The 26,461-nt window shown below is 37.1% G+C and overlaps 2 protein-coding genes across 4 annotated transcripts in view; one reads left to right on the forward strand and one right to left on the reverse strand.

Moving 5' to 3' along the window:
* LOC140152754 (uncharacterized) overlaps positions 1–4,651 on the reverse strand; it is a 70,232-nt gene extending 65,581 nt beyond the window's left edge. Inside the window, exon 1 of one of the 2 annotated variants that reach the window (XM_072175240.1) lies at positions 4,370–4,651. In XM_072175240.1, coding sequence (XP_072031341.1) covers positions 4,370–4,476 — 107 coding nt within the window. In that variant the 5' untranslated portion in view covers positions 4,477–4,651. The remainder of the gene's footprint in view (positions 1–4,369) is intronic. The other variant, XM_072175248.1, reaches the window with a different exon arrangement.
* A 147-nt stretch (positions 4,652–4,798) lies between these two features.
* On the forward strand, positions 4,799–25,244 carry LOC140152766 (uncharacterized). 2 transcript variants are annotated; one of them, XM_072175267.1, is made up of 12 exons: positions 4,817–4,899; positions 9,331–9,489; positions 10,288–10,392; positions 11,729–11,782; positions 12,714–12,933; positions 14,901–15,127; positions 16,741–16,908; positions 17,989–18,155; positions 18,934–19,007; positions 19,730–19,884; positions 20,289–20,375; positions 24,641–25,244. In XM_072175267.1, exons 3-12 carry the CDS (start codon positions 10,309–10,311, stop codon positions 24,743–24,745), a joined length of 1,341 nt encoding a protein of 446 aa, XP_072031368.1. In that variant the 5' UTR covers positions 4,817–4,899; positions 9,331–9,489; positions 10,288–10,308; the 3' UTR covers positions 24,746–25,244. The 2 variants fall into 2 exon arrangements, with proteins under 2 accessions (XP_072031361.1, XP_072031368.1); XM_072175260.1 differs by lacking the exon at positions 9,331–9,489 and having other exon boundaries at positions 4,799–4,899.
* Positions 25,245–26,461: the final 1,217 nt, after the last annotated feature.

A 26,461-nucleotide genomic window follows, 5' to 3' on the forward strand; every position in this document is an offset into this window, starting at 1 on the left:
ACTGGTGTTGTGTACATCAGTGTGCATCATGTGATCATAACCATGCAAACTTATAAATGTGCACAAGGCTTATATTAACCAGGCACCCGACTTTTTTTACCCCATGGTTGCTCAGTTTTGCCTCCTGGTGTGTCCAATATTTCACAATTCAAACTATAGCCTAGGACCAGGAGCTATCTGTGGGACCAGAAGCTCATTTTAGCTCCTGGTCAAGGTAGGCCCTATACTTAATATAAGGCCTGAATCAGGGTTAGCGCTGGGTCAAAATTTACTGGGTCCATTGGATCCCTTCAACCCCCAATTTCAAACATTTCGGGGTCCGGGGTAATTTTTTCTGGGTCACAAAGTTTGTTCGGAATTTTTTGGGTAATGTGATATATGAACACATTAAGAGTACCGTACTGAAGACGAACAATAAAGAATTGAAGAAACAAGGAGATATTTTGTGACTGATCATGTTTTGAAGAATTTTGCGACCACATGGCCACCCATGCATGGAAAATTGTAACATTTGTTAAGCTTATTACTGGGTAATTTTGTCATTTGGAAGGACTGAATTTACTAGATGATGTGAAACAGTCAAACTTTACTATCTGCGCCGGTAGAGGCAACGTTATGCAATCGCAGTGTTGCAGGCCGAATGTGGTTCAAAATTCGGCACCCTAACTTCTTAAGCTGATTATTCATGTGTCCTTTCTAACACAAATTTTCCTTCAGTAATCAAGAGAAGTTCTACATTTTTGAGTAGAGGAAACTCACAAATTTACTAGCTGAAGCATTAAAATAATGTGAGGAATCTATGAAATCCTGAAAATCTTGTATAATTTTGGAAGATTGTCACGCAGGGCAGGATACACAATATTTTCGTCTCACCACTGAACTATACACCCATATAAACATTGCTACTTCTATGACGTCATAGTTGTCTGGCATTAATTTTGGAGTATGAGATCCACGAACTCACGTAATTTGCATAATATAATTTGCATAATTTAGTTTGATGATCAATTGGCGAATTTCAGGGATCTTTCTTGCATTCTGAAGACTGACATTGAAATTTATTGCGTCCGGTCGGACGCAGAAGGTTTGATAATTTCAAAATTAATGCGTCCGGCGCTCAAAAAAAGCGTCATGGACGCGAAGACGCGATCTGGCGCAAACCCTGGCCTGAATGTGCAGACATTCTCTTAAAATTCCCTGACCTCAACAGATGTTAATGACCCAAACCCATAACATCCTTATAATTTTCTCTTTTAAAATGATACAGTGGGAATCTGACTGAGACCACAATATGAGGTCATGACCCACACACATGTTGGCATGTGATCAATAGGTGACAAAGAAGTGTTTACATCAAAGTTACAAGGGTGTACATGCAAATAAGCTAATTAATATTCATAAATATGCAAATAACATGACCAAAACTATACAGCACAACCTTTAAAAACTTGCATAAAGTTCTGAAAATTACGATCACACAATGTTTATTAACGAATTCCTGTATGAAATACGGGAAAAACATACTAGTTGGCAGGTCTGTAGCTATAGCCTCGAATTGTTGAGCAAATTTGCAGCTAGACTTCTCATGTAACCTTCTCTTGCCCTGATCAATGTGCACTCCAGAATAGTCCAGATTAATAAATTAATGAGGCAAGGCTTTGACTTTTTATTTGCTTCATAACTTTCATTTAAACACAGTCACAGCTTAACACATCAAACAATCGGATGGGATCACCAGTCCAGACCTTTATTTATTAGGGGCTGTCATGATATTAATAGGGTTTCCGCGGTGTAACGCTGTGCGTTGTGCGGGGAGCGACGCGGTGAGCATTTGCGTTTGATTTGGAGGAAGAGCTGCGCGAGGGTGAAGGAGGAAAATAATAAGAAGGAGATTCGAAAAGAGGAGAGAGGATGGGGAGAGGAATAAAGGACTCTCTAAGTCTAAGAATTATTGTAAAACTTAGCTTGATGGTGTGATAATTGTGTGATTTCATAGTTTTACTAAGAAGAGAAGCCGGCAAACACGTAACATGGTGGCAGCGAACGTAACAGGAGCTCAATCACTCCAAAGGAAGCGCCTCAAAGTGTTCTGTCTTGTTCCTGTGATTTTAGAGCTGACAATTTCTAATTGAGCTTCTTGTTGAGCTCCTACTAGACAAGTCCATAAGTGTATTTTTTTTAAAAGAAAGCTCCATCAAATTCTATGTGATGCGATCAAGCAAAATCAGTTGGAACTCGGAAAAATTGATTTTGAGATATACATGTAGCCACACAAAGGATATGTCCTTTTGTTTCCTGTTGTTTTGGAAACTCAAGTCATATCTTTGGAACTGGTTGTTCAATTTCAATAGGGTGGTCTGCAAAATGCAACTTTGTAAATGCCTCTTACTAGAAACTGAAAATTTAATATTTCTGAGTTCTGACTGATTTTGCTTGATCGCATCACATACTGCGGTCTATTGATTTATTTTATTTTTTAAATTTTATCAAAAACATTTATGAAAAGATCAATTTGAATTATAGGCAAAATAACCAATTCTCGATCATGTGAGGATGAACCTTCTGCGTCAGCGTACTTTTCATAGAATAACACGATCGCGCCTTGACCTTGCCTAGCAACGATCGTGTGATTGGTCAATTCTCAAAAGCTGTGTTTGCGCCGTAAGCACCGGTCTTTGCGTAGTACGCTCGACGCAAATATCTGTGCGTACCCAAGTTTGCTCTCATGATCGAGAATTTAATATTTTGCCTATAGCATAAAGTCAGATGAGCTTTATTTAGGCAAAATATTTAATTCTCGATCATGAGAGGATGTATCTTCTGCGTACCTACGGGCTACCGTAGCCTATTGTTGCGTCAGCATACTTTACTTGGAACAGCACGATCGCGCGTCCGGAAACAGTGATTGACCATTCTCAAAAGACGTGCTTGCGCCGTAAGCGTGTGTCTTTGCCAGTGTTCGAAATAAGCACTTATCCTCTTGTCCAAAAATCACTGGGGACAACCATATTGTGCTATGTACTTATCCCCTGGACAACCATTCTTTGGATTCTTTGCACTCAAAAACATGACATATATATTGGGGACAAGTTGGACAACCAAAATGTTTTGAGGACAAGCAGAATTCATGCTTTAGTTGTCCTCGGGACAACCGCCATATTTTCCTTAATAAATTTCGGACACTGGTCTTTGCGTAGTACACTTGACGCAACTATATGTGCGTACCCAAGTTGGCTTTTTGATCGAGAATTAAATATTTTGCCTATCAGGTTTTTACGAGCTCCGCGGTGAAAATTCTCATCGCACAATGGAATTGAAATTTGTTCAACTTGATCACGTTCTTGTGATATCGCTTGGCTACTAGTGCTAGAAAATTAAGGTCAGCATACACTACATGGACATGGTAGAATGAAAACAGGACAGCAATACTTCCATCGCGATCACAACATATGTGACCATCCACCACGAAGTGGTAGTAAAGTCGGCTCTAAATCATTTTCTGCTTATTGCAGATTTTGAAAGAATGCGCTTTCAGCTTTAAAATAGCACCTCAACCAGCTTCGTCGGACATCTGGAAGTGAAGTTATTGGGCATCAAAGCCTAAAAGGTAAAATTCCTAATATACTTTACATAGAAATCCATGTACTGTTTTTGATTGCATCTCAAAATGGAAAATGCCGACTTTACGACCAGTTTGTGGTGGATGGGCACATATTGCGATGGTGTGGTGTAAAAAGCATCGCAGCATCACACAATCATGTTGCGATGCGGACACTCGGACAGTGCTGGAATCTGAATCTGAATCGAGTTTAACAGGGGCAGGGGCAGGCCGTTACACCCATCGAATGTGTGTCATCGGCCCTCACTCAGTCATGTCTTGTCAGTGTCAGTGACTGTAGGAACGATGGATTCACGGGATATTCGATCCTTACGTGGGCGTGGGCGTAGCAGCAAGTAACATGATTGAGGGGTTATCCAGACATCAATTTATTATACGATTCTGATAATCATGTCATGATCATGTGATTGGCAGGCTGTGGGAATTCCCAGTCATGCCAGTGGCAGTGATTCCCAGATTTTGATTGAATCGAGTATTTTTTATTACATTTTTTATTGTATTATACTTTTCATTGGCTGACATACAACAAGAGATTTCCCTTTTAAGTTAAAGTATTAGAATAAAATAATTATACACAGACTTCAAAACACAATTTTGAAGTTCAATTGTTCATAAATTTATAAAACACTCATTGCACTGCAAAGCTAAGCAGGTAAACAACATGCATCGACAGCAGTACAGAACATGATGAGAAAAATTCACAGCAACACACAAGACTCGCTCATTTTCGTATGAACACAAAATACTTACGGAAAAGCGAAGAAAAGCACTGTAGTTCCTATCAAAAGTGTGTAGGCTACAGTTACAGGAATATATTTAGTGGATAATTTGCACTTCTTTTTACAGCAACATGCCATTTTAACACGAAAAACGCTAAATACAAATCTATTTTCCCAACGCAAAATCGTCTCTCACGAAAACCAATTGACATTCACAAACCGAACAACACACTTCATGAATGGTCTTCCGCGTAATAATTAATATCGTACTTCGTGCAAAAAATCGTATGGTAAAATATTCCCATTGCAGGAAGAAATTAATATCTGATTAACAAATGATATCATAACTGATAAACTAATATAATTAGAAACATCTTCTGATCAATATTGTTGTTTTTGATCGCTTGCGGTATAATATGTAGATGCTAATTGAAAGTTATTCGGTCCTCTAGACTTGTGGGTAATTTTAAAGATGTCGGCAGCTCAGGTCAGCTGAGGTTATTTGCCGGCGATGTAAACAAATCTCATCTCGATTGATGTGTGTACTCAAGTTGTATTTAGGTAATATCCAAGTAATTATGTATTGACAAGTATAAAATATTACTTCCTGGTGTGCATCCTGAACCTATTTACTAGATAGGGTGCTGGAAAAGCAGTGTGTACACTTCCTTTCCATTGTTGAAATTTAAGCTTACCTCATTTATCGATATTCATGTTTAATATAGAAAAATTATTTAATTCTTGTAAAGTTAATTTCTTTAAACTTCCGTGGTCCGAGCTGTGCGCCAAGCGTCTACGAGCGTACACACAGAAAAAATAAGCAATCACGCTGATTGGCTGATCAACGCACTTGACAACAAGTCGGTTGACACATTGGTTGTCTGTTCGGCGCGTAGTAGGCGACCTTGTCACTTTTACGCGATCTCAATAAGCCAAATCGCTATTGTAACTTCCGGTTTTTTTAGGACACTTTGCCCTTTGACCTATCTGGAAAATTCAGAAAAATTCGGGTTTTGTGCGTACAAAATTATAATTTAAAACGTGTTACTAGAATAAAAACAAACTTAAAAAACATTATTATTAAGGGGGTACTACACCCCTCGATAAATTTGTGTCTATTTTTGCATATTTCTCAAAAACTAATAACACAGTGGTAACAAAACGTTAGTGCGTCCAGTCTTAGAGTATGCTGCGTGTGCATGGGACCCATACAGGGCGGGACTCATAAAGAAGATTGAAAGTGTGCAGAGAAAAGCTGCAAGATTTGGCACAAGGGATTACCAAAGAGAAAGTAGTGTCACTCAGATGCTGGAAGATCTCGGATGGGACACTCTAGCTGTCAGAAGGGAGAGAAATCGTTTAGCTATGTTTTACAAAATCCAAAATGAGTTGGTCGGAATCAACAAAGAAGCCTATATTCAAACTTCTTCTGCTGCGGGTTTGAGAAGAAACCACCACCTACATGTTGAAATTCCATTCATCAAGAAGGACGTCTATAAAAACTCATTTTTCCCAAGAACTGGAAGGGCATGGAATTCCCTCACTCAAACCACTATATCAGCCCCATCTTTAGATATATTCAAGAAAAACCTCTAGCTTGCAGGTCACCAAATAGTTAGCGATTTGCGGTTTTCGCCCTGCTGACTACAACTTCAGAAGGTTCAGAAGGTTCAGAAGGTATATTATTGGGGCAAGGAATCCAATTACTAAACTGGAATTTCAGTGACCCAAGACAAGCGGTTAGTTATTTATGATAAGAAATAAGGTACCCGATAGGATGTACCTCATTTCTTATCATAAATAACGAACCGCTTGTCTCGAGTCACTGAAATTTCAGTGTACATGTAGTATTTGGATTCCTTGCCCCAATATTATACATAACTTTTGTTACCAGTGTGTTATTATTTTTTGAGAAAAATTCAAAAAAAATAGTCACAAATTTACCACAGGGGTGTAGTACCCCCTTAAATGAATTAATTATTTAAATATTTTTAATGATAACATTATGACAATAATAAATAAATTATTAATAATTACAGCAATTTTCCCGATAGGTCAAAGGACAAAGTGTCCTAAAACTGCAAAAACTGTCCCACAATGCATTGCAAACTTCCAATGCCGATTGGGCTTATTCACCAGCGCGTACCCCGACCACGGAAGTTTTAAAAAAACAACTTTACATCGTGGAACATTCAACTACACTTGTTACTCCGCGACTAATCATGCTAATACATTAGTGCACAACGCTACTCTACACGTCCATATTAGCGAGGTTATCTGCGTACAACAGCTTACTACGCACAGTCACGCAACATGCGCAAGAGCATGTTGATGATGTTCAACGATGTACACGAATCAAATAATTTTTAGTACTTTTTAAAATCACTCATGTTCACTGGCGATCTTTTCTTTAGACCACCCGAGCTATAGGTTAAAATTACAAATTTATCAAATTTAACTTTCGCATCGAGGTTAAACATGTTCTTAGCTATACAAATATACCTTTTATTTCGTTGTAAAAGCTTTATTTTGTTCCAAAATCAACGTTTTTATCACAATTTTTGAGCTGAATGGCCGGTGATCCAAACTCCAAAACTTTCGCGTAGCACGAGCACTTGATGTACGCTTGTTTTGACAGTGATTTACGCTAGCGTATCTAGCATTTTCAAGCAATTTTGCATTTATTCAAGATGGCGAATTACTCGTAAAACATGATGAATTTTTCTTTAAAAAATTCCCTCGTTTCACAAATTCTTTGCCACTTTCCACTCATCTGATAATCTTTTTATGTGATGGAAGTGATGCTGATTTTATGAAGGTATGTTTCTTGCTTTTCTGATAATTTTTAAATTGTTTTTTGAGACAAAAACTTCCTAGCAGAATAGCTGTTTTCACTTGTTTACAAAAAGTTGTTTTATCCTTGTTTTTGACCACATAATTTCCCTCTTTATCGAAGCCCTGCCCTACTTCCAATACATTAAACCTTGACTTCAAAGTGTTTGGCAACTATTTAACCTAGATGCAAAAGTAAACCTTGATGCAAAAGTAATAATTTAGTCCCTATAGCGAGGGTGGTCTAAAGGAATAGATCGCCATCATCATGACATGTCTGTATTCCATTTATCTTGATCATTTATGACCTCATAAAGTTTTTGTCGGAAGATGTTAAATTCCTACCCAATTTGCGTACTAAATTAAATGCCAAATTAAGCGTATTCCTTGTGTACACCAGGGGTAGCGCTAGAACTAAACACTCCAGTGTCCGCAGGGACCCCCGAACTTGCAGAAAATTAAAAAGTAGGGGGTCCGGAGTAGAGATTGGCGAGTCCGAGTTGCACAAATGCAGCATAAATAGTATGTCTGCAATAGCGCTAGATTGAAAAACTGGGGGGTCCGCAGGGACCCCTGAACTTTAAAGAAAATTTAAAAACAAGGGGTCCGAACTCTATTTTGGTGGGTCCGGAACCCCAAAAAGCAACCTAGCGCTACCCCTGGTGTACACTCGTACTCACGTCACAATTTTAAGCATACATGTAAACCGTCGGACCTTGTCCTTGACCTTGTCCTTGTTCAACACAATGGACGATTAATACATGGAGGGTTGAGAACCAGAAAGCCTTGACTCAAAATGCCATTCAGAGAAAAACAGGTTTTAATATTTTTGCGAACTAAACCTACGTACAACTCACAATGTAAGTCAGTGTCTGATTTAACTCAAGTTTGGGCCTGTAATAACCGGATGTTGTATCCTATTCATTCTAAATGTCAATTATGGAATTTAAGATTTATTCTTTAGTACCAGTATTTCTGAGTTACGTCTTTCTGGCATTAACTGAAATCTGCAATCTCGGAGTTGCAGCTTCTAGCTTTCAATGTTGTCAATGGTGGATAGAATGTGTTATTTTAATCTCTTTACAATATAAGCTAATGACCATTCAATTATCTATTATAGTTCTGTAACTACACTCAAATAAAGTATGGATTAGTGTGAAGTGCCTGGCACTTCAACATAATTGTTAACCTTTAAAGGGAACGTTCATAAATACTTTGGTAGGGGGGGCTGGAAAATTTTGATTTCGGTATGTCAAAACTTTTTGACCCCCACTCTGTCTGTATGTTAAACTTTTAGAACCCCCCTCTCTTTATGGACTGAAAACTTTTTTGACCCCCCTTTTGTAAACACCCAAACTTTTTACCCCCCCCCCCCACACACACACACACATAATGAAGGTATACTAGTACTTAAAATACTCCACTCTTGTTTCCACTATAGGTAATGCTTTATTTTACTAGTACAGTGGATTAAACTTATACAGTTTCAACCTTGTTACAAATTCAAGCAAACAGATCAGCAATAAATTAATCATTTATCAGTGTCACTCTTACAGGCCTTATTAGGCCTAAATTGTCAGGACATCATAAAATATAAATAAATTGCTTTCAAATAAGGTCTCAAAAGTTATTGCATGGATGTATCAGGGGTGTATCCAGCTTTCTTGGTGTGGGGAGATGACATTTTGCGGCACAGACGAAAAAACAATTGCAGTGCCAGTTGCTTTACATACATATATACCGGAGCTTTAAAAAATGCTTCACTTTCTGCTGCGTAACACGCATAAAAATTTTGTATTTTACTCTATTTACGCCTATGATCGGGATGAAAAGAGCTTTATTGTGACAATGTGCGCAGCGCGCTAAATTTGTATTTAACTTTTTGGACCCCCCCTTTATGGGTGTCAAAACTTTCTTGACCCCCCCCTTTTGCCATGTCAAAAACTTTTTGACCCCCCCCTTTTGGAAGGTCAAAACTTTTTGACCCCCTACAAATTTTCCAGCCCCCCCACCAAGGTATTTATGAGCGTTCCCTAAGTGGTCCAGGTTGAGGCCTCAACTCAGACTTGAGGCTTTCTGGCTGACTGAAATTGGCTCTATTGAGATGTGGCTAAGTAGAACTGTGTTATATTTGCAATATGAAGTTTGATTTGTTTAAAGTTTTATGCAGTGTCATAGCTGCCACCCGGCCGTCATTTTAGACAGGGAGTTTGCTCCTGGGACAGGCAAAATTAATGCCTTTGACCTCTGTTGAGATGCAGGTACCTGCTTATATGGAGTAACCAATCCAGATCCAGATCCAGATGCTATATTATAATTGTAGGTGTTTATAAAGTCTGTTGACCTTTTTAGTAGATCAGGTTTGCAAAACAAGGCTAGAGCAGCACATATTTGAACTCTTTGAATCCCCAATGGGCTGAAAAAGTCTGGTAAATGTTTTAAAGGTCATATTGGGACAGGCAAATTTATTCAAATGATGGGCAAACCTGAAATTCTAGCTAAGACCCTGGTTTTATGATTGGAAGAATCTGTGGGTGTGTGTGATTATTTTGGTACCAAAATGGCCAAAAGGTGAGTTAAGGCTTTCTGGTTCTGAACCCTCGACATAATAGTAAAAGTACTTTTAAAAATGCAAATTTTAGGGATTCTTTTTCGTGCGGCGCACACGCGCAGTCATCTCATGCAATCATTTTCATTCAATCCTATATTTAATTCTGAAGTCACAGGTGTGTATCATCATGCTCAAGGCGTGTGCATACTTCACAGAATCTCTAAGAATCTTTAAGTTTTAGCGACTGGCTCCTGGCTGCTGGCCTAACATTCAATGTTGCTTTAAAAAGCATGATTGGCATAATTTGTTTGAGTTGTAGGCATCATCACACTTGTAGCTTTCAAATGTATATGTCTGAGAATCAATAGGAAAAGTAGTACACAAGCAAAAAGTCCAAGGCAAGGAAAGTAAGTAAATCCTGAAATTAAAGCTCAGCTCTATCATTTTTCATACCTGAACTGAAGCTGAATTTAGTTGAATTGGCCTTGCACATCTTCCTGCCTTGTCTCAAAGTATAGATGAGAATTTGTTTTATAATATTTACATTATTGTTCTTTTCATATCAGTTGCAAGTCACTAAATAAACTATGGGTGGTGAAGCAAGTAAATCAGGAAATTCAGCAGCTGCTAAAGAAGTTGTAAGGGATCATCGCTTTGACTTATTTTTATCAGTAAGTTGTGATTTACTGTCTATTAAGTACGGTAGTTTATAAGTACTTGGGTACATCATAATGGTACAAACATTTTGTTTCCACTCTTATATAAAGGATCACTGTTTATACCTGAGTAATGTTAGTTCTCACATCACATATTTTGTCTGGAAATTCAAATACAGATATCAGGATGAGGATGTTTTAATTTAGTGAAATTTGAACTTATGTATCCCTGATCTTATTTCAATGGAATAATGTCCATTCAATTTATCACTTATGCAATCCATTGTCCAGTAGTTTTTGTTGTTTAATTGCATACTACTGGGTGACTGTGAGTACTATTGACAATACAAAAACTGTTATTCTCCTTGGGTTTGTGTCATTTTTACTCTCAAAGATTATCCTAAATTATGATAGCTGTTTTGTGAAACTGTTTTCTCGTCAAAACTTTGAGATACCTGTTATTAAAGGTACTAGAGGTGATTCATTCAATCAGAAAATCTAAAAAAAGCAAAAAAAAACAAACACATTATTTTCTGCAAGAGATACGACCAAATAAACGTTGCATTTATGTAATTGTTGGAGAGTCTGTCTGTATGGACACTTGTAACTACTAGCTTTATCAACACTTTGGTTTTCTTCCTTTTTGTAATTTTTTCATATCGTCAGCCTGCTACGCTAATTGCCAAAGTCATTTTTACATGTTTCCCATTTGCAATTTAGATTTTCTTAGTAATAAACCCATAATTAATCAAATTTCCAGCTGCATTCTTCATTAACTTGTGGAATGCATCAAAAGAGATGTATTCCACAAGTTGATAAAAAATGCAGCTGGAAATGTGATTACTTATGGGTTTATTACTAAGAAAATCTAAATTGCAAATGAGAAACATGTAAGAATGACTTAGGCAATTAGCGTAGCAGGCTGACGATATGAAAAAACACCTAATGACAATTTTATTAAATAACATTTCATTTTATGTGTTACAAAAATATGTTACATTCAAAGTAGTAAATGTGACTAAATTACTTGCAAGCAGTGTCTTAGCTAGCCACCCGTCTGGCCGTCATTTTAGACGGGGAGTTTGCTCCTGGGACGGGCAAAATTAATGCCTTTGACAGATGCTACATTATAATTGTAGGTGTTTAGAAAGTCTATTGACCTTTATTAGTAGACCAGGTTTGTAAAACAAGGCCATAGCAGCACATATATGATCTCTTTGAACCCCCAATGGGCTGTAGAAGTAAGGTCAAATTGGGACAGGCAAATTTATTCAAATGACAGGCAAACCTGAATTTCTAGCTAATACCCTGCTTGCAAGGCATATCATGTTTGACTTTTTCCCTTTTGTAGAAAGTTACAAAAGAAGAGCAGCCTGGGTCAGAAATACTGAAGCCTACTTTTGTGGTAAGTAAAAATCACAGAGTGTTATTTATCTGCTCAGCTACATTTGAGTTGGATCTTAGTTTTTTGACCGAGCTGAAGCAATCTTCAGACACTTGCTTGAAGTAGAGGGATAATGGTGCATGGAAGAGTGAACCTTTTATTGTTATACAGGACTGTCAACTCTCACACATTCAGGGTGTGAGTCTCAAACATTTTCATGCAATTGGGAACTTTCTCACACACTCACACCAAGGTGGTAAAAGCTCATGCATATCAAAATATTGTTGGTGGATGAAACTCCCAACCTCCAGGTTTTAGGTTCTTAAGCGTCCTGCTGAAAAACATTAGGGGTCAACAATTAACAATTTCAGTAAGCAAACAATATTTCTGTTCTGTATGCCCATGTTCGACAATATCTCATTCCAAGCAATTCCAAAAAGTTGACAGCACTGTGTCATAGTTTTTAGTTCATCACAGAGATTTGGTAAAGCTTGGGACTGCTTTCATTACCGTACTTGAAATGTTTCTCACAGGGGTATATATACTTGAGAATACAGTATTATTTTGTTATGGAAAATACTCCCTTTTTGACATTTTAAGAAGAAAAGTAAGGATAAGACTTAAAAATAATATTAGATGAAAAGCAGGTCCAGTTTTCCAATTAGCAATTTCACTGACTGCAAAATTACTTTAATTTAGATTACTTGTAATTAACTAAAGCAGTATAATACTGTAATACACTTCCCAGATGCCTGGGTATTTTTAAAATGATATCAGTTTTGCAAGCTGGCTGCCAGTGGCTTGTGGATGGGTGTTATAGTTCAGTATTATATGGTCACAGGTTTTGAAACATATTATTAAATTTATTTAAAAGAATTAAGTTTTGGTTGTATGTTGTGATTTTTAGACAACCCAAAGTAACTTTAAAACTTTGCATATTTCCAATACACAGAACCAATTTCCAGATTTTGCAGAAAATTTAGCAGAAACTTTCTTCAACCACATAGCCCAGACAAACATTAACCCTGAACATGCTTCCATATCACTGGAAGTTATCAATAGACAGCAGTGTTATCAAGCTTTTCTACAAGTGCAATCATTGACCAGTACTCAGTCTCAACTAGAATTTTATATTAGAGTGTTTTGTGGAACAGATGGTCTAACAGAAAAAGGTAAAGTATGCTGTATTGTAACAATTTCTATTTGTATCAATGGATATCAGTGTTGTAGTCAAGACCTCTATGTCCGAGACCGAGACCAAGACCAAGACCTGCCCATCCGAGATCGAGACCGAGACCGAGACCAAACCTTCCGAGACCAAGACCACCCCTTCCGAGACTGAGACCTCTAAGTTTCGAGACCGAGACCGAGACATCGGTTTAATTCCGGGGATACTCAAGTTTGGTTTGGGTAGGGGTGTGCCGCTGAGAATTTGAAAGGGGACTCATCAATGTTCCAATTTTTCAAGAAATTTGGACCAAATTTAACACTTTTTCTCTTAATTTTTACAATTTTTCCTCGAAATTGTGTGAAAATGTCAAAAATGTTGTTTTACATGTAGTGACGGCAAAATTGGGCTATTTTCCACAAAGAATTTGAAAAAAGGACCCATCCATTTAGGGGAGGGGTTGGGACAGGATATTTTGTTCGGTTTTACTGGGATGTTTTTTGCTTTACGAAGCAATTTTGGACTTTTTGAACCCAAATGAAAGTGTATATTTTACACAATGGGCCAGTTCGCAAAACGCGCAAAATTGAGCAATTTTACCATATTTGGGTCCAAAACACAGCGTTTTTCGTGCTGAAAAGAAGATGCACACTGCACAGGGCAACTATCGCTCTATTTGTTCTTCTATTATGCTTTTTTTTGGAGGACGCCACCTGCCCACCTATGTTTAATCATGAACTGTAATTGGAAGCCCACATCCGAACATCTCACTTATGAGTCATTTATAACTCCATTTATTGTTAAATCCCTAAACTCATACGTCAGTATCATAACAAATGATTTCTGTATCTTTATTTTTAACAAATTCTTCAACATTCATTGAAATTTAGGGTAAGGAATAAGTAATGAACAACAACAGAAATCATATCTTTTTCTTCAGGTCTCGACAGGTCTCGAACTAAAGAACGTTCGAGACCGAGACTTTTGAGATCCGAGACCGAGACGTTTGAGGTCCGAGACCGAGACCTTGACATCCGAGACCCGAGACCTGCAAAACCAGGTCTCGAGATGGTCTCGAGACCGAGACCTGGTCTCGAGACCTACAACACTGATGGATATGATAAATTTTAAGGAGTTGATAAAAGTGTGGTTACACTGAACAGGCAAATGAGTCCACTTATATCATTAGATAATGTCAATATGGATAGATGGTGTAGGACAAACTGTCTGGAGCATACTTATCATCGCCAGAAAGAAAGTACTTTACTCTGGACAATCTTGAAGCAAGAGGAAATAGATTGTGGGAGAACTTGAATATGGGAGAACCTTGTATTAGCCAAAAGCTAAGTTAAAGTACCTTGAAAAAGCTAAGGTAATCTGTATGTGGTCAATATTGTTGATTTTAAAGTAAGTTAGTATAACAATGGAAATGTAAGCAGAACTTACTTGGGTATTAAAACACAATCTATGAGTTGTGTGCAAATATGGATCCTAATGAGAGGAAATCAGAAGTCCCTGTCCCCATCTTGTTGCTCTCCCCCATTAAAAACCCAAAATTTCACTTTTTGCAGTAATTTTGCACAAAATTTGTTGATTTTGCCCCCCCTGAAATCCACTGCCATTACACTTTTTGAAGTTTGCCATCATCAACTTTTTGCTGTAGCTTTCTATATTTATCATTACATGGTATACAGAATTGTTAACTAGGGTCTCAGCACTTGCATTTGTGATGTATGCTAATAGAAATAAATGGAACAAACTGCCCAAATGACCTTCCAAAATGTATGCTGAATTTTGAAGCAATTACAAATTGTAATTTGGTTATGACTGGGGGCATTTCTGCTAAGAGCAAATGTCAAGAATCAGATAATTTTGAATTCTTATGCTGCTAAATGTTAAACAAGATCACATATTAACAATGCCTAATTCTATGTGCTTCTAACTTTTTTCAATGTTTCTTTTATTTCGTAGGTGTTCATTCACTGTTAGAAACTGCATACATCATCTCCATGAGAACTAATGGAACATTCCACAAGTGGACAGAAATTGAACAGACTGTTATCAAGGAGCTGGCTCATACCATTGTATCAAAAGGTAGTCAGTCATCAGCTTTATCATGGATGGATACAAACTGTCCAAATTTAGTCGCTGCTATGCACCTATTTTTCTTGACAAACATTTACAGAGGCAAAGATGAGGTAGGCATTTTAGAGTGATCTAGATTTTTGATATTGCCAAGGAAGGGAAATTATGATTTGTTGATCTGGTTGAAAATATGGGTTGATTTTACATCCCCTACCAGACTCTGTCAGTATTCCGTTCAAGTATCTCACCCGTTAATTGTTTACATCAGATGGTGTAGACACATACAGCACCATTTGTAAAGACTAGTAAATGAGGACCTAGGATTTCCCAACACGGGACTTTTAACTTGAGGATTTTGTACACCTGAAACTCTACAGTATTTGCAATGTGGGGTTGCAATACACTGGTGGGGGAAAGGAACCAAAGATGTGTGTGTTTGCTGTGTGTCCAATGTTATGTGAAGTGAATTCTGGTAAATGCCCCCATATCATTGGCTGCATTAGAGGTGATTGATCTTAAGCAAAAAGATTACCTGAAAAATTCACAATAAGAATAATTTTGCCCAGATGTAGTTGATATGTGAACTAATGCATAAGGTCCTGATTGTTTACTTGAATCAAAACATGAAAAACTAGCATACAATCAGTGTATTAGCTCAGTAGCGTAGTGGGTCATCATATTTGGGGGGGGGGGCACCAACCTTGATTGGGGGCACCGGGTCTGATTGGGGGGACACAAGCTGTTTTATTTTTCTAAATTTTGCAATCGTTTTTTTACCATTTTCCTATGGGATTTTATCAATTTTGCAATCAATGCCCCTATGACGCTAGGCCACTGTATTAGCTAGCCACCTGTCCGCCCATCATTTTAGATATGCTAAATTCTAAAAATATTGCTTGAATTTAGTTCTGTGAAATCAAAACAAGACCAGACTAATAAATCAAGGCTATAGCAATAGCTACCGTATTTCGTCAAATAAACGCCCCCGGGGGCGTTACATTTTCCAAATGGGGGGCATTTATTCAAGGTCAATTTTAGAACGATAATTCCCATTAAAATCATTAGGTAAACTTAAAACTCACGCTAAAATGACGAACTATGAACTAGAAACACTGCCTTCTGGTTCACTTCCGGGTTTCCAATCCAGATTTTCGCCAAAAAGTGACACTATAATATCGACCATGTGTGCAACTTGGTAAGCTTACTACACAAGATAGCATGAAAATATCGGCATTTTTGAAACATCTTGGTGAAAAAAGTGGTGGGGGGCGTTTATTTGAGGGGGGCGACTATTTGACGAAATACGGTATTTGAACTGACTGAACCCCAAAAGATGCAGTGGTCTGGTTTATATTTTCGGGGTAAAATCTTAACAGGCAGTTTAGGTAAAAATTGTGGGCACTTGTCAAATCCTAGCTAAGATTCTGCATAAACTGTATACGTGGTAATTTTCGCAAGGGTTTTATTTTCGCGAATTTCACGATTAGAGCTCCAAACGCGAAAATAACACCTCGCGAATATATGCAATAATGTATTACACGTAGAGGGAAGGACTAGCCAATCGCGAAAATAACATTCGCGAAAATGTGTCTCTCACTCCAAATCGCGAAAATAACTGTACGCGAAAATTACCACTTATACAGTAATCAGTGCAATAATAGGCCCTCACTTGTGATGGTGTCTGGAGTGTTAAGTTTCCTAACTTTATATCATTTTCTTTGTACAGGAACATAGTACAAATGTGACCAATTCTGAAATCTTTGAAGGGCGTTTATTATCTATGACGAGGTGGTGGATTTTGACTTCTACTCTTCCATCATGCTTTTCTCAATCACAAGGTCAAAGTGAACAAGTTGATGGAGCATCAGCATCAGCAAGTGGTGACAAAAATAAGGTACTGGTTTTGTATCTTTGTTTTACATCAAACCCCCACAATGACTTGAATCACTCTACAATCTCTATAAGGAAAATTTGAAAGTGTAGTCGAGTGAGTCTCGAATTCTGACTGATTTCTGTCAAGTCTGATTTCACTCTATATATGACGCACATCCTAGACAATCTAAACATTTGGGTGCAAATGAGTTCTGAGAATTCGGTCGATTCAAAATAAGATGCGCCCCAGCGTTTGCTGGGTGAAAGGTGAAAACATGCAGTGCATAATGGGAAAATGTCCAAAGCCCACAACACAGGAACATAATGTCACTATGTGTTTAAATGTCATCAATATAACGATGTTACACGCGAATGCGCAGCAAAACAGTAATTTACAATTTTAGTAGATCCATTTTCTATCTATTGATCACACGGAATCCTTCGTGGAGCTGTTTCCAACATAATTATTATCACACTCGTGTGAAAATTCAATGTTGGCTAGAACGGCGATGTTAACCCTGAAGGTCAAAAATTAGACTAGCAAGAGCAACCGCTGGCAGCGTATTGTATTGTGAATCGCCAGAATTGATTTAAAAAACAGAGATGTTATTTGACTGTCTGGTGGAGATTGGTGTGTTCCAGTCATTAGACCTGAGTGCAAAACATATTTGCAGCAAACTCAATCCTGTTTATGTATATTGACTAATGTTGTGACCAGTTATTCAAGTAGTCATATACAGATTTATAAGCCTAGGTCAGATAAAAAAAGATACTAGGGAATTTTACTTATTTTGTTTCAGTGCAAGGTTAAAATTTTTGGCAGAATTGTGTTGAGATTTGTGGGAATAAAATTGTATTCTTGACTCTCATAAATTATCAGAGTCCACCCAATAAATATTCTGTGAGAATCAAATGATTCACAAAGAATAAATAATCTGGCAATGTGTATTTTGTACAATAACTTTATATGCAGGTCAAGCATTAAAAGGACATTGATCTGATTACCAGACTTGCATGGTGAAAGAAGAATACATCTGAAAAATTATCTTAGTGTTGTGCCTTAATTTTCTTTTTAATATCCCTTATTTTGTGATTTCTCAAGGAAGTGGCAGAAGAATATCACTGGAGTATATTATATAGCAGTGAAGACCATGGACTAAGTCTCAATAGGTTTAAGCATCATGTATTTGGCTATAGAGGGCCTACTGTACTTATACTACGCTGTGATGGGGACTATGTGTATGCAGTAGCTATTGATGTAGAATGGAGGTATGTGTAAGAGTTACATAGAGGGCTTATAACATGGTTCACCTCAAGTTCTGTAGTGACGTTAATGCTTTTTCGGATTGCGCCACAAGCGTACCGACAAACCGCCCCTGTACACGTGCATGTACACTCAGAGCAATAAACCTTTATGTGTGTGATTCGATACTGTGACAAGCAAAATATGCACGTATGTCACTACCGAACTTGAGGTGAACCAAGTTACACTGCTTTTCTCTGCAGTGAATTAGTAAACATCAAAACAAATAGGTAGCGTACAAAGACATGAGAACTCAAAATATACCAATTGCTAGTGAGCATGTCTTCACTCTAGCTCTACTGATTAACATCAAAGCCAGTTTCAGTGGCTGGGCAAAGACTCACACAAGTTGTGTTGAAGCTTATCTCCATCATACACAAATCATAAAATAGTAACCACAATGAGGCCATATTATGTTTACCAAAGTAAACAAATCTAAAACATTAAGTTTTTATTATTAAGTGATTGTAAACTGGAATTACGAATGCAAGCATCATGGGCATACCTATAATATTAACTTGCAACTTCCAGGGTGCTCTGATCTGTAAACCTATTTCATCGGTGAGAGCGGAAAACTTTAGACATGCCTGAAAGCTCAGTATGCCTTGTATAGGTAATAATGATAGAAAGACATAATAGCCTACATGTAGTAGCATTTAGTAGAGAGTCGCTGTATTCAGTTGCTCATTTCAGAAGTTATCCTTATTTGATATGCCCATATTGTCCTTCTATTTACACATACAGAGACGGTATCCAGCCTTGGGGTGGTGCTAACTGTCACATCATAAGAATATCCCCAGACTTCCAAATATTAGAAGGTAAATAGTACCATTATATCTATAATTTGTTTTCACATATTTTGAGTACAATTTGCAGTGAGCAATATGTTAGTTACAAGAGTCATATTATAACTGGTATTCCAGCATATCCCTTGGAATTGTTGAATTAGTAGAATATTTAAGTTTTACATTGTCTTTGCACAAGTTACTTATTGTGTAGCTCTTTATCAACACCATAAACATAATAAGATTTTTGCATGTGTAATATATTAGGCTGTCAAATAAATTGAGGCCCAATTTACTCATGGTTAATCGAAGTGGAAGCCACATCATCATCGGTCAGGAAAAACATTCTATGTACTTGTGGCCCCTGAACATGTCTAAAACAAAACTGCAAAGAGGTTACGTAGGAGGTTTTGCTTTAAACATATTCAGGCCCCAATGTCGTGCTCTACAACGACATCAAAGCTTCTGAGATATGATCAGTTATAATGTCTTGTAAATAACTGAATTGAAAAGTACCTGCATGTTGTCATGTGCTTATTTGGGCCATATTCAAAATTAATTTTATTTATCTGACATGCTTACATCCTATGTTTGCCATGTAAATAATTGAGATTATGTTTGTTATTTTTAGATTTAAATATGAATGAATGAATGAATGAATGAATGAATGAATGAATGAATGAATGAATGAATGAATGAATGAATTTGTTTCTCAAAATAAATAACTTGGATGTCAATTTTGTTTTGCTCCTTAGATGGTGATAATATGGTAGTATTTAATGACAAATCCAGGAATATACCAAAAGGTGTATGGATTGGACGAGATAGTAGAAATAGGAAGCTCCATATAGAGGAAGGCTTCGAGACTGTCACACATAACTTCCAAACCAGTCGTATCAAGTGTATGGAGGTGAGAAAAGAAAATACTCAAGATTTTAAATAATTTCAAACTCTTAAGCAGTAGCCAGTGGGATTCATCAGATTTTATTTGGCAAGGATGAAAACATTACAACAAGTTGCCGTAGACCGAGTGACAAACTCTAATGAGCTGTGACATCATCACCCAATTTACATATCGCCGTCCATAGCCAATACAATTGGAGCATCATTGGCTTCAAACTTTTTCTAATGATAAGTAACTAATTGACATAATAATTCGTAAATTAAAAATATGCTCTATCAACCCCATGATTGTCAGGAACTATTGGAAACATATCAGACCATACAATTTGGAACATTGAAGTTTTAAAACACATCTCCAGAAAAATTAATACTCTGTATTCTTCTATATTTTGCATGTTTACTTGTGTGTAGGTGTGGGGTTGTGGGGATCCTAGTGCCAAAACAGCACAGAGCAAACAGAAGAAAACTGAATTAAGAGATGCTGAAAAACATTCCAAGGTAGGTGCTTGACTCTTCAGTTGTCATAGTGTGATGTGCCCTGAGTAATTTGATTTAATTTAATTATTTAACTTTGTTTACAAGCTGAAAGTATTTCATGAGATGGGAAACCCCCTTGTATTTTGGAATTCCCCCAAATTATTGTAAACAAAGTCAGAGCTATGTTTGGAACTTGGAAAGCCCCAGTTCATTATTGCACCATCAGGAAAACCCCCCAGGAAGTGATGTAATGTGAAAGGTGAATGTGTATAATTAATATTGGGAAATCCCAAGATTGCAGCAATGTTGTGAAAATGTGATTGAAGTAATGGTTTATTAATAGATGATGGGATTTTTTAGCATGAGTACTGATATAAAAAGCTGAAGGCTTTTGTTGGGACTTTACAGAATGTCATGTGAGATTGAAAACTCCACATGTGTGTGATGGTCTTCGTGCTTCAAAAAAAAGAAGTACATTTAACCAGTTTATATAGCCAATAATTGAGCTAATTTTAATACAGCAACGAAGAAGACAGCGAGCACACAAAAGTGCTCTTCCTCATCAAAGGATTCAAAGTTCTTCTGTCAAATTGCTGGAGTTTGCTGGGTTTGTGAAGGCCACGCATCTGTCAAGAAACAGTGGAGCTGTGTTAAAGAAACCGGTTCCCTGGAAAAGAGTGATTGGTGAAAGAAACACCATTTTGGAGAAAGCAGCGCAAGGAGATATATTTGAGGAGAAAGCAGCGCAAGGAGATATATTTGTGGAGATAACAGTGCAAAGGAGATTGGAGAAAGCATCATCATTTTCAGTATGAGGATTTTATACATAAGGATTTATAAGCGCAAGTGTACACTGGACTTCGCAGGACAAGCTTAATAAGGATATATTACATCAGTCGTCCAGAACATTGCAATAACTCTAGGATCACCAACAAGAAGACAGCTGGTTAAGTAGTCATAGAGTAAAACTGTCATTGTGTGATTTTATTGTATATGCGATATTGTTATTATATGTACCAATCATACTCTGTTTTCAATTAAAGACTTAGATTTTGTTAGCTTAAATAAACAGTGTATTTGTGTTGTGCATTCGTGTGAGTTCGGGTAAAAGGTGATTTTGGCCTTGAGTCAAGTACGACTCGTAACAATAGTAACTAGACTACTACAGACTATTTGCAAACAGCCAAAGTCCCCATGCTTTGTATGCTGTAAATTCTCGCATATTCATGAGGGCCGATGGTTCTATTGTGCATGTCTAACAATCATGCTAGCGTTTCATGTGTACGCAAAAGACCGTAAAAATAAGCGGCATGTGCGTATCAGTTTTGTCTGTGGCACTTCATGGAATCATTAGCCCTCATTAACGGGTGATGCTGGGACTTAACCTGTTTGCGAATAGTTTGTAGTAGTCTGTAACCAATGTTCTCTAATTTGGAATCCCGGGGGTGCCAGTTGAACCGTCAATGAAGTCATCACCGACCAAAATTTCATGTAAAAGGGTATCTTTTAAGCATAGGCATAGGCCACGTCCGCGGGACGCTAAAAAAAGGGTCTCAATTTTGGTGTTTTCTGGGAAAAAGGGTACCTTTTTTACAATAGATATGTCGGCGTTTTGGGTTCATGAAAAATCAAGGTCCAGCATTTGACGTCAGCCGCTGTTTTCGTTCCTGATTGTAAACAACTTCTTACTTCCGGATCTGTAAGTGTAATATATACAGGGTGTCCCAGAAAAAATTACCGGGCGAATGAATTTGGACGTAAGTCGAGAATTAGACACCAGAATCCAAAAATCTAAAAATCAGGGTGTAGCCCATCTTATTCCGCATCTTGTACGCTAATTTTACTGGCATCGGTTGACTGATTGCGAAGAAATGAGCGATTACATAAAGCATGCCTCAATTCACTTCATTCCAAGTTTGAAAGAGAGATCATTCAACACAATGCGCACTAGTGGTTAACACTGTCATTGGGCTTCATATTTTGTTTGGTGAAATCCTTTTCGTTATTTTTAAACAATCTGTTTCTTTCAAAACATCTAATTTTTTGGTTCAAATTTGAAAACCTGCACGATATTGAATATGAAAGCTTGCATGTACGATGATGCTCGGAACTTGTATATATCCTTTTTCGGTAATGTTGATATTAATGTTGCATACAGAATTATTGTAAAGAGAATTCTAGCTGGCTTAAAAAATTTCTCACACACATTAATGTTTTTGGAATATTTCCAAGAAATTGTAATGCAAAAAATTAATGTTGCATGGTATCAAAAATCACACGTAAAACTGCAAGCACTTGATCATTGTCATTCTTGGCACAAAATGTTCTTTGGAAAGTTAAAATATAACATATTTGCACAACCTAAAGAATTCAAGTTAGAAAGCTTCCAATTGTAGAAATCAAAGTTTTCTCGGACAAACTGTTATTGATCTTCAGTGGAAGCATGAAAAATATAACACCGTCGGATTATAAAATAGATAATGTGGACTAAATTTAATGACATACACAAACTTTAGGAAGCGGTGAGCGAGTATGAAAAAGCGCCTGCTGATCAAACTTGGAATGAACTGCATTGATGCGCGCATTATGTAATAGTTAATTTCTTACCAACCAGTCAAACGAATCAAATAAAATTTTCGTATGTGATGCACAATAAAATAGGCTATGCGCTACATTTTTAATATTTTGATTCTAATGTATATTTCTCGACTTACGTTCAATTTTACTCACTCGGTAATTTTTTCTGGGACACCCTGTAGTCTTGTGCCCGGTCTTGTACCATGATTAAAACTCGGTGATGTTTGTGCATGCTGCCGAGCGGGCTGCGTGAGAGACAGGCGTAGAGACTACTTAATTTTGTACAAGGTACAGATACTGTGTAATCGGAATGGATTACGACATACGCTTGACTGCTGAACCAGATATGACAGGAACCATGCCTTTTGGAAATCGTGAAGTGACATTTGCCATCGCTGTTTGTCACCCGCGCAAAACCGAAGTTAAACGGGGGAAAAAAGTGCTTTATATTTCAGATGCAAAAGTATTGTGAATTTAATATGGTTCATGTATTTATTGCCAAGAATAGGAAATAAAACTTTTCCACTACAAATAACCTGTTGGTGTATGATTTTCCCAGGATGTACTTGTACTAATTGGATACCAATGAAATGATTGCAGCTTGTTTGTTGTGTATGACCACAATTTTGTGTTAAGGATGATATTCCAGGCTATTTCATATTATAACAGAAATTGTATGTAAAGGGATTGGAAATACACTAGGTAAATAGGCCTATTGCTTTCTACCTTCGTCAGTGAAAAGGGTCATTGGGACATGTAAGGTCAGTGATATGGGTACCTTTGTTTGCACCATGGCTGTGGTCAGTGATTTGGGTATCCTTTTTCATAGCAGGTCAGTGGTAAGGGTTACCTTTCAGCCCTTGGGCATGTCAGTGTTTTGGGTGAAAAATAAAAGTGTCTGGTCAGTGATGACAACATGCAATGGTATATGAGTGGCACCCCCGGGTTTGGAATTCATTTTACAACCTCAGCCTTCTTCCTGATGTGGAGATGTTTTTTATGTTGATTGTGTGTTCCAAAAGGAAAGTCATTAGATGTGCATGTTGTGACAGCCAATTATGGACAGTGTTGAGAGAATAAAGGTATTGTTTGTAGCAGTTGGAGTGCATCTATCGTCTCATATAACACAGGCGACATCATTATACGCCAAAATAATGATGTTGCCTGTGTTATATGAGACGAACAATGCACAACAGTAGCTAAAAACAGTACATTTATTCTCATTCTTAAACACTTCAATTTAAATAAAAAATATCATAAGTAGGCTATACCAAATTTTAATCAAATAAAATCCTACATTTTACATGGAACTACCTAGGGCTTAAAATCGATCAATCCCGTTATTGCTATACACATCCGATTGGTTCACATAGCGTGTACGAGTTTCGCGTTGACACCCACACGCTATAGTGTTAATTAAATACTTAATTAAATCTGACTCAGTTGTATTATATTGATGTGACAGTGAACCAAATTGCCGGACATCATGATCCAATAGCTATCTGATTTTGTAAATCCAATTTTTGCACTTTTGCTATCCAAATAAGAGAAGTCTTATTTTTACGAGAATGAAACTATGTTACCAATCAATTGTACAGAAAATATTTGTAACTTTGAAAACTTACATTATGTTTGTGACAAAGTTAGAATATTGTTTGACAGTTGTCATGAAAGTAATGTTGTGTCTCATACTTTGTTTTTCTTTGTAGGTAAAGCTACCAGGTCATTGGGATGAAAACCCAGATAAGATGATATTAGACTGGGGAGGAGTTAAAGTCAACCATGCAGAATATGCCTATGATGCAAGGAAGTAACACACACCAATTATCAATTGTGACTTGTTACCACTAACTACAGCATACACAACTTAGTGGAATTTGCGGCACTTTGTGTTGGCGCGAAAGTTAACACTTTCACTTGGTGCATGGAAGTATTTCTCATACTTCCATGCTTGGTGCTTGCGGTTAGATGGGATTGATAACAAATTGATGAAGAGTATGATTGACAGTGTGTGTTAGGAACAAAGTCCCTGGGCAAAAAAGTCATGCTCAAAATTCATAAAGTACACAGTCGATTTTTTACATGGGGTTTCGCGATCAATTAACTGGTAGATCCCAAAATTGTTCAGTAAGTGAACCCTCATTATAATTATGTTGCATGCTTATACTTTACTTTTACTGTCACTATATAAACCTTTGTTATGACCATTTATTGAATACTTTACTTGTGGTAAACATGTGTATAGTTTCAAGTTCAACGGAATGCATTCATCATATCAAAAATCGACTATGGCATAGTCTATACAATAACATTTTCCAATCCAAACGATTAAACAAAAAATATTTTATAACTTAACATTTCCTTCAAATGTTTTGCAGCAACTTTTAAATATGTTTTTCATAGTCTATACAACAACATTTTTAAAATATTGTCAAACTGTTATTGTAAAAAACCAATCCAAACGTTTAAACAAAAAATATTTTATAACTGAACATTTCATTCAAATGTTTTGCAGCACCTTTTAAATGTTTTTAAAAACGTTATTAAAATGTTTTATACCCTTTAGGTAACCTGACATTTAAATATTTTCTAGTAACCCTTTCTAATTTTTAAATGTTTGCGAAAACATTTTTTGTTTCTTGGGAAGTTTCTAGTGCTTCTGTGTTGACATTTTACAAATCAAAAAATGTTATTAAATAGGTCACAATTAACAAGAGACCAAATATGATGTTATGACACACTTTTGAGTACTTTGTGTAAATTACCAACTCCTCTCCTTAATTTAAGTGCTTTTTGGACTTTTGGTTCTCCATTCATCCAACATAATTGGAGAAGAATAGAAGGAAATAGGGAAGAAGATGGGCAGTGCTTGATTTAAATTCCAAATGGCAATGCGGAACCCCAACATACGCTGGCGAAGTTACGTAATAATCATATTAACTACCATAGCAATAGGTGAAAACAATTTTTTGAATATACCACGCTGCACTGGTACGTTCACACTGTACCTCTGTATTGAATCATATCATGCTGATCACTTGCACCTGTAAGATTAGTATCTTTGAAAAGACCAGTATTGTATTCAATCTATGGTTGCAGACATACACAGGTGATTGAGTGTAACCTGCTTGTAGTGCAGCGCGATATGTACAAAATTGTTTTCACCTATTGCTATGGTAATTAATCCGATTAATTGCGTAACTTCGCCAGCGTATAGTGTGCCAACTATTTTACCCTTGAAGCAGACAGCCATGTTTTTTATTTGTTTCCGGGATACACGCTGTATCAAAATGATTGGTACCCATCGGTTGCAGTTTTTACTAGAGGCAGGCTTGTTAATCACCATCAAAACTGATGGGTACCAATCATTTTGATACATCCTATAATAACTAATGCTCAAAGTAAGAATCACATGTCGTCACCCTGCTGCAATAATTGCTCAACTCATTGTTATTTTGAGAACAAGTACAAAATGTGACCCCTCAGCATAACTGAGCCCGGATGTCGCCAGTGCCACTATTGAGATATGC

Source organism: Amphiura filiformis, chromosome 1, assembly GCF_039555335.1.
Source record: "Amphiura filiformis chromosome 1, Afil_fr2py, whole genome shotgun sequence".
NCBI lineage: Eukaryota > Metazoa > Echinodermata > Ophiuroidea > Amphilepidida > Amphiuridae > Amphiura > Amphiura filiformis.